Raw genomic sequence first — 9,090 nt, forward strand, 5'->3', positions numbered from 1 at the left:
GTTAGGGACCAAACATACAAATTACCCAAACCACATGGACCATTCTTGTAATTTAATTTTGTTTTTTTTTTCATATCTAGATAACTATCTTTTTTTATACGCATGTAGGTAACGAATTTGAAAGTGTTCACATATGATTATTATGACCAGTTGCATAATCGTTCATAACCGCAATATGTGAACGCTTTGAAAAAATTCGTTACCTAGATGTGTATAAATATTTTTAATAGATGGAAAATCGAAAAGTTAATTACCTTTCTATTCCATTTATATGTTTTATTTCTTTTCAAAAGGTTTATAACTACAAAATTCCTTATATAGATCTATATCGATTCGGTCTCCCCTGATATCGAGCTAAAGGTACCTAAACGTTTCATCGTAGATCCATTCTCGTTTCGTTTAAAAAAAAAATCCCAATTCGTCATTCATCGGTTCTCTTACAGATCAAAGATGGATTTCATGAAAGTTATCGATCAAACTGTCCGTGAGATGTAAGCTCTGTTTCCATTTTTTTTACGAAATTAGATGTATACGTTCGTCGATATCTAATCAACGTTCATTTGATTCTCCCTAATTGCAGAAAGAGAGAGGTGAATTTGAAAGTATTGAAGGTTCCTGAGATTGAACAGAAGGTAATAACAACAACAACCTAATTTTTTTGCTTTAATTTTGTGATCGTAGCTCTCAGAAAGGAATGTACGAATGTGTTGTTTGAGCATTTGGGCAATCGATCACTCAGATGCCAGGATTTAGGGTTGACATGGGTTCACTGTGGTACTGGAAATGGTAAATCGGGTAATTAACAATAACAAAAAGTAACTTTTAACTTTGAAATTGATTTGAATTTGAACATTTTGAGAAAAAAGATTTGTTACTGGATTAAACTTTATAGCACATACTAGAAATGGAATAATGTTGGTATTAGTGCATCGAAACGCATATCACTTTTGCGTTTGAAAGGTATCATAGCAATTCAAGTATGGCTCTTTTTTAGAATGGAAGTATTTCATCGTCTTAGTTGGTGAATTTTAAGCTTGAGGATCTCACATATCAAGTTTCCGAAGTGAAAATGCATCTCAAGTTTCAAACAGTGAATAGTATGCTCAAGTTCAAACACACTCTTTGATGTTACATATGTTATATAAAATTTATGATAATGGTGCAAATTTTGGATGAATTTATGTAGATTAAGTAATTCCTTTAGGTCATTGCTGTGTTTCATGGTTCTGTATAGTCATTCTTCCGATAATTAGATGTTATCAAGTTGTAATTTAATAATGTCAAAAGAGCATGCTTTGTGATCATAGTAGCACAAATTGCTCTGATACACGGATGGGATGCATAATGCATTTATTTGATCATGGAATTTGAACCTTGCTTAAATTTCTTTCTATGGCATTATGGTATGCATCTAAAAGCATGATGGACCAAGTTTTTTTAAAATATGTTTGTGGTGTTTTTGTTTTTGTTTTTTTTTGTTTTTGTTTTTTTTTTTTTTTTTTTTCTGGATTTGACTTCATGTTCCAAAGGTTATTAGTAACCAAAAGAGTTTTGGGCTCTGATGTCTAAAGCTGTAATCTGACCCGAAGTAGAATTAAAAGCAAATGAATGTATTTTTTTCATGTTGGTATAGTGGGTCCATTCATATGATAGATTTGTTTCAAATGGTTGGCTGAAACAGGTGATGTGAATGAATTTGTATTTGTCCACTTCCGAACCAAGATCCACTAATAATGATAGATAGGTCATAGCTGTGATGGATCTGTTGAATTGGTAATTGTGGTGGTTGATTTTGGCACAGGTATTAGATGCAACGGATGATGAACCTTGGGGTCCACATGGTACTGCATTGGCAGAGATTGCACAGGCGACAAAAAAGTTGTAAGTAGTGAAATTTAGTATCGAGTTAGATGATTGTTGGCTGACTCACTATGTGTTTCAGCTCTGAATGTCAGATGGTTATGAATGTTCTATGGGCTAGATTAACTGAAACTGACCGCAATTGGCGTCATGTATACAAGGTACTACCAATACCATTTTTTGTTTTCACATTTGTTGCTGTTTGTCAGGTAACTTATTTTAAATCTCTTGTTGTTTCCAATGCCTCAAATTCAAAAATCAAAACATTACATCTTATAAATATGTGTATATTTAGTATGTCTTGTTCTGAGATATTTTATTCCAGGCATTAGCTGTGATAGAGTATTTGGTGGCAAATGGGTCTGAGCGGGCAGTTGATGATATTATAGAACATACTTTCCAGATCTCTGTAAGTCTTTTTTTCAGCTCTAGAATCTTTCTTTTGTCAGTTCTTTTGGGGTTTCTTTGGTTTGGTTTGGTTTGGTTGGATGAAAACGAAGGAATGGAATGAGTCATTACATTCCATGACATGTTTGATTGCCCTCAACTCAAGGAATGAAATGAGTTTTCTATAATTTTTTATATTATATGTAAACTTGATTCTTCTTTACAGGTTATGTTGTTTATAGTTAATGAACTTTTTTTTTTTCACAAAACTTATCATAATTGGACATATTAAAAGCTCATAAAACCCAAATAAGTGCTAATAAAGCCGATATTTCTTAGTTATTTTTTTATTTCTAAAAAATTAAAAAAAAAAAAAAAATTATCTCATCAAAAGTTACATATGATAAATAAAAGTGGGTTATGTTGCAAATATTCATTCCATTCCATGATTGATTGATAAAAAACACCCCTGGGCTAAGGAATGGTATTTAATAAAATGGAAGCTTGTTGTTAGTGATTAACGTATTGTATTATTGTTGTTTGAATCTTTGAAATCACAAAGTCGCTCTCATGTTTCGAATATGTTGAGCCAAACGGGAAGGACAGTGGAATTAATGTGAGGAAAAAGGTTGAAACCATAGTGGCTCTGTTGAATGACAAAGATAAGATACAAGCAGCTAGAAACAAAGCTGCTGCAACTCGTGATAAGTAAGTGACACTCCCCATTCTTATTTCTGGACAATGTCACTAAATATGTTTCACACCTTGGCACTGAAAATTATTTTTCAAGGGTTATGTTATAACCATTCAACTTTCAATTCTGTTCTATGTTATGGCGTTTTGTATTTTGTTGGTGTGGCTCTGATCTGGTCATATGACGTGATTAAATAGGATTTGTTCAACAATTTCTAACATTGGAACAAAACTGAAACTTGATGACTGTTATTGTTTGAATAAACCTAGTAGTATGTCATATGTTCACATCAACACCAAATACAGAGTTTCATATCAATGGAACAAGAGAATACAAAATTCCACAACATCAAAAGTTGGGTGATTGAAATATTTTTGAGGTTTGGAACATGTGTGAAATTTAATGATGTGATATTATGGGTTATTAGGTACGTTGGATTATCATCAACGGGAATAACATTTAAGTCAGGGTCCGCAGCCTCCTTTAGCAGCAGTAACTTTCAGAAAAGCGATAGATATGGGGGTTTTGGTAGTTCAAAAGATGGTGAAACATTCAAAGATAGTTTTAAGGAGAGAGAAAAATCAGGGGAAGATAGGTTTGAACCAGGTAAATATAAACCACGTACCCCGGGGAGTGCCTCTAACTCTAAGAAAGGCTCGTCTCGACATGGAAGGTATCATCTTTATTCTTGTTTAAAAAAAAAAAAAAAATACATATTTGCTTATGGTTGATTAAGAATGTAAAGCCCAAATCATTTATTATGTATTTATGCAATAATAAAGTTTAGTGCTTTTCCCAAATCATGCACTAAGGTGTTTTTTTTTATATTAATAAAATGTGCAACAATGTTCCATTTTAGGATTAAAATATGCAATATTCTGCTGGTTGAGCCTTGAAAAACGGTTGCATAATACATGCTGGGTGCATTGGTAAAAAACTGAAACATTATTGTATATATAAATAGGAAAAATGTTGCATAAATAAGAATTTAACCGGTGCCACAACCAGTTCCCAATTACAATGTTGCATATTTTATTCATAAAATGCATATTTCGTCTAAGAAACCACTTTGTTACATAAATTGGAAAAAAAAGGTGAAATGTTGCTGCCTGCATTAAAATTTATGTATTTTCGGAGTTTTCTTATGCATAAATTGTTTGGTTAAGAAGCATTTGTTTTTAGTTCACCTGGGATCATGGTCGCATGTGCTGTCTTAGGCTCTTTTTTTTTTTTCTTCTATTAAGTGCTGTCTGGATTATTGACATTTAGAAAAATGTTTGCGAAAATGACAGCACACTTGAGAAGATGGAAGGAAAAAATTAAAACTTAATGAGTTCCGTCATTCTCTCTCCATTAAGTTAAAAAGAAACACTCATATATAATAATAATATAGCTCACCAGAATAAGTCATGTCCCCAATAAGTCCATTAAGTATAAAAGAAACAAGCCATACCACCTAAGGTTATTAAATACCAACTGAAAGGATGCAATGCTGCCTGAAGATTGCAACTTAATTTTTCCTTGTTGGAGGTGGTGACATGACATAATGAAGGAAATATTCTTCTGGAAGTTGCCCAACCCTAAGTTTGATTGCAAATGAATTCTGTGGCAATTTACAGAACAGATAGATTTCAAGATTCCATTCTAATACCAAACATTTCCTCCTTGTTAAAAATTACTTAAAATACCCTTTTAGCCCCAGAATATCACAAGTAAACACCTTTTGTCTCTTGCCTATACATCTGCTTTCCTCTACTCGATCATGAATGCTTATGAACAGCAAATTCCATTGCATTTCCAGCAAACCAAATACATGACAGAATTAAAAAAAAAAAAAAAAAAAAAAAAAAAAAAAAAAAAAAAAAAAAAAAACAGATTTTGAAGCCTTTAACTTCTGATTCCTTTCACAGATTCCAATATCTTCCAAAACATTTAGCAAACAAAACACCCTCTTACAAGAATGGAGTTGTGAAGAAACTGATAGTTTTATTAATTTTACAAACAATATCCCCATCATCTTCCCAGTAAGTGAAGAGGTGTAGTTGATGGAACAGACTATAGTATTAGTGCCTGGTGAGTGGAGAGTAGGTATTTTCAAGAAGAATAAAAATAGAAGCATCATGTAGAGTTAGTTTAACACATTTGATTTGATTTATATGATGATAATAAAATGTCAGTCAAATTAAACGGGTAATTCTGATATGATTTTAATCTATTTATAAAATCTGATGGCTGCAAAAGGTTGTTACAGTTTGTATGTAATCAAGTGCATAAATTATGAAGACACCATGAAAGATGTTTATGTTCATATGTCATTTTACTCATAGTGGCATTTACTAGATAATTTCAGTCATTATCATGTAAACTTTGATTGCGTTGCGTTTTTCTTATATTTAAGTCTTGTTGCTAATGCTTAAAGTTCGATGCCAGCACAATTCAAGAGTCTTCAGCTAGTGGTGCATCAAAAGCATCAGTAAAGAGTGCTGCTGATAAAAATTCTTCGATTAGGTTGCAAAGCTTGAGTGCACCTTCTAATGACAATGATGATGATTTTGATGATTTTGACCCCCGAGGAACATCAAATTCAAGTAAGCCTTCCTCTTTTTGTCAGTTTTTGGGCTAAATGCAAGAATACTTTCGTTTATTTGCATGTTATATATAATTCTACTTTCATTTCTTTGTATTACTGTGTTGTCTTATTAAGGCATTGTAATTTCATTTTTCTTTGCTTATTAGGATGTGCAGTGAAGATTGCTTTGTATTCAGATGATATTGCTATAATTGGGTAGATTTTTCTAAATACATTGCTGTAAATATGGAGAAACAGAAGTAAACAAATTAATTGAAAGCATGTGCATGGAATTCTTTCAAACATTGAGATAACTGTTGAGTTCCTTTGGTATCATGTTTTCCTCCTCTTGCTTCTATTCTAGTTGTCTAAAATTGACAAAGAACTTTTTCACTTATCTTGTCCCTTATCCACAAAACAAAAGTTTCTTCGATTTTTCCTCAGTTAATGGAATTCTATTAGTTATATTGTTCTATCTACTTTTTATCGGTGTATTTTTGTGCAAGTTTTACCATCCTCTTAATGGTATAATCTAGGTTGCTCCCCAATCTCATATTAGATGAAAAAGCATTGTACTTTGAAGAATATAGGATTGTACTTGCAAATTTTTTTTTTCGTATCAGAACATCATATTTACAAAAGTTATGCCAGCGAAAATAACTTTGTATTGGATGAAATTGCTATGCTTGTCTAGAGGTTTTTTCTATGTAGAATAATACTGAAATATATGTAGATTGCTATAATGAACATGTTGCTATTTCTTGCATTTAATCATGTGTGCAACGTACTCTCATTTAATTGTTTATTAGAGCATCATACTGCCATTAAATTTATTTACAATGTTGTACTTTCAGTTTCTTCTTATAAAGGTATCGTACTTTGAAAAATCCACCTAATTACGGCATTGTTTTGTTTTAATGAAAGTAAACTTTACCCTACTTTCTTTAGTTATGCATGGCTTTCCTTTCCGGTGCTTACGTTAATGTTTTTGAGGGTACTGTTTTATTATGGATGGCATAATACTTTCATTTCTTTTTGTTCCACCATTGTACTTTTAATTTATTATATATATAAAGTTGTAGGTAGTTATAGGTGTGAAAATTGGTTTGTATTTGCATGGATGACATTGCTTTGATTGGGTAGAATTTTTCAAATAGTATAATGAAGGTAGGTAGGATGTTATTTGTTGGATTGAAGATGGTTTTGTTTAGTATATCTTTGTGGAGCTTACATAGATAGAGTTTGGGTGTTTGGCAGAGGCGGTTGCTGCAAGCTCTCCACAAGTGGATTTATTTGGACAAAGTTTGATTGGTGACCTTTTAGATGCCACAGAGAATTCTAATGGTAATGGAAATAGCAAGTCAGAAGAGGTTGATTTGTTTGCTGATGCCGCTTTTGTATCAGCAGGATCTCAGGTCAACTTGTTAATTCTCATACCAAACAAACTTAACAACATTTCAATTCATTTTTTTGTATAATGTCCTGTGAAAAAATTCCTGATTATCCTTCCAAATACCAGTGAATGCAATGTGCTATATTTTTACTAGTGAAAAAAATTCCTGATTATACTTCCAAATACCAGTGAATGCAATGTGCTGTATTTTTTTGTATATGTCCTGTCCTAAAAAGAAAAGACTGAAAGCAAGTCGTTATGTTATGTTATGTTATGTTAGATATAAATTTACATGTACGTCCTTCATGAAATATGATTTAAACAAATCCATGTAACTGATTGCTATTTTTATTGCTTTATACAACTGAGAAACATAAACCAAGAAAACCCAAAAACAAAATTGGTTTATTGGGGTTGGAAATTGAGTTTCTCCAGTTTGGTTTTGATTTTAAACAAAAAGTATGAAATCGATTGATTTGTTTTTTGTATTAGCATACATCCTAGTTTGATTGTTTCTATTACAGTATTGGACTTGGAAACATGTAATTAATAAAGTATTGCTGTGCTGCAGACTAAAGTTGATCTTTTTGCCTCTCCTCCACCTGCAAGTTGTGCAGCTATTCCAGCCATGGACTTTTTTGCAGCAGCAGTGCAACCCCAATCCCAACCCGAGATTAATAAGCCTTCAGAATCCTACACGACAACACCAACCAAAATAGTTGACCCATTTGCTGCTGTCCCAATGACGGATTTCGATAATTCAGACTTTTTTGGTTCCTTTTCTTCTCATACAGAGACAGATAGCTTAAACAGCCAAAATCTTAAAACTCCTCCTCCTCCTCCTCTTTCCTCAAAGAAAGATGGCTTTCAAGTCAAATCTGGAGTTTGGGCTGATTCTTTGAGCCGTGGTCTAATTGATCTCAATATATCTGGACGTAAGTATCTTATCTTCTTTTTTTTTTTTTTTTCATGATTAACATGGGTTCTAATCCAATGCAATAGCAATGGAACAAAAAGTTGATTGCAACTTTGTAGCCCTGCATATATAACGGTATGATTTCTTATATTCACTCTCATATATTTGGTGCAGCAGCCAAGAAGGTGGATCTGACAGATGTGGGCATCGTGGGTGGTCTATCTACGGGATCTGAGGAGAAGGAGAAGGAAAAGGGGTTCCCAAATTCTTTATTCATGGGTCAAGCCATGGGTATGGGATCTGGGCTTGGTAAATCCCCCCCTGCTTTTACATCATCATCCACCAATATAGATGACTTCTTCTCTAGCCTAAGCAGCACTGCCAATCAAAATCAATTTGGTTCTTTCCAAAAGTAAAAATTCCTTTTCCTCAATCTTATGCAATTGCTTTTAAAATGTATCTGATTAAATCAGTGTGAAATCCTTCGGTTCGGTTGGGACATGTGTGGATGGATATGTTAAATTGTGTGTACTAAAGGAACCATGACTTTGTTTGCGGTTGTTTTACAAAAAGTCCATTATATCTTGGTACCTTGCACTTATGCTAAAATAATCTCTCTCTCTCTCTCTCTCTCTCTCTCTCTCTCTCTCTCTATGTATGTGTATTAATACAATTATTAATGAAGATGGAAAAGGTATGGGAGAGCTCCTATCCTTCGGCAAACCCTTCGTTTATCACTCTATAAAAAGAATATCCCATACAGGGTCCCTCAACTAACAACTAAATTGTTCGAGCCTTCACCTATCTTATTTTGTAAGACTACAAATTATAACAAAAGGGATTTAATGGATCTGTGTTAAAAAGGATAGGTTGTTTTGGTTTGTGATTAATAACTTCATTGGGGTGTTAACTACTTCAAGTGTTAAATGCACTTCTAATTCTCGTCTCGAAAGAACAATTGATCCAAAGCTCATACTCATAATTCATGTTTTCATCGAGTCAAAAGTTTATGCCTTTTGAAGCTTTTAGGTGATTGATTCTTGATACTGTAATGTCCCAAAAACAATGATAAAACGTTTCATTTGGAAGGTTATCAATTCATTCATAAATTGTTCAAAATCAAACATCCAGTTATAATATTCAAAAAATCATAGTACAATTATTTAGAATGCGGAATCATGAGGGGAGGATGCTGTGCTATCACGCCAGACCTTTCCATTTCGAACCAAAAGTACTTGAAACCATAAACAAAATCGTAAGCACAAAACTTA

The 9,090-nt window shown here is 33.0% G+C and overlaps 1 protein-coding gene across 3 annotated transcripts; it reads left to right on the forward strand.

The window, feature by feature from the left end:
• Window positions 1-293: 293 nt before the first annotated feature.
• LOC145047236 (ENTH/VHS family protein) lies at window positions 294-8,403 on the forward strand. Of its 3 annotated transcripts, XM_078995478.1 has the most exons (12): window positions 294-360; window positions 444-491; window positions 581-632; window positions 1,802-1,881; window positions 1,943-2,021; window positions 2,186-2,269; window positions 2,810-2,955; window positions 3,369-3,614; window positions 5,372-5,529; window positions 6,768-6,925; window positions 7,475-7,838; window positions 7,994-8,403. In XM_078995478.1, the coding sequence occupies exons 2-12, from the start codon at window positions 451-453 to the stop codon at window positions 8,233-8,235; spliced, it is 1,650 nt and encodes a 549-aa protein (XP_078851604.1). In that variant the 5' UTR covers window positions 294-360; window positions 444-450; the 3' UTR covers window positions 8,236-8,403. The 3 variants fall into 3 exon arrangements, with proteins under 3 accessions (XP_078851604.1, XP_078851603.1, XP_078851605.1); XM_078995477.1 differs by having other exon boundaries at window positions 315-491; XM_078995479.1 differs by having other exon boundaries at window positions 315-491; window positions 7,997-8,403.
• Window positions 8,404-9,090: the final 687 nt, after the last annotated feature.

Source organism: Lactuca saligna, chromosome 5 (genome assembly GCF_052625555.1).
Source record: "Lactuca saligna cultivar CGN05327 chromosome 5, ASM5262555v1, whole genome shotgun sequence".
Lineage (NCBI taxonomy): Eukaryota > Viridiplantae > Streptophyta > Magnoliopsida > Asterales > Asteraceae > Lactuca > Lactuca saligna.

Coding starts and splice junctions, on each gene's coding strand:
- LOC145047236 (XM_078995478.1), top strand. CDS start 451: ATGGATTTCATGAAAGTTATCGATCAAACTGTCCGTGAGAT. Junction 2,270..2,809: donor AACATACTTTCCAGATCTCT/GTAAGTCTTTTT, acceptor GAAATCACAAAG/TCGCTCTCATGTTTCGAATA. Junction 5,530..6,767: donor CCGAGGAACATCAAATTCAA/GTAAGCCTTCCT, acceptor GGTGTTTGGCAG/AGGCGGTTGCTGCAAGCTCT.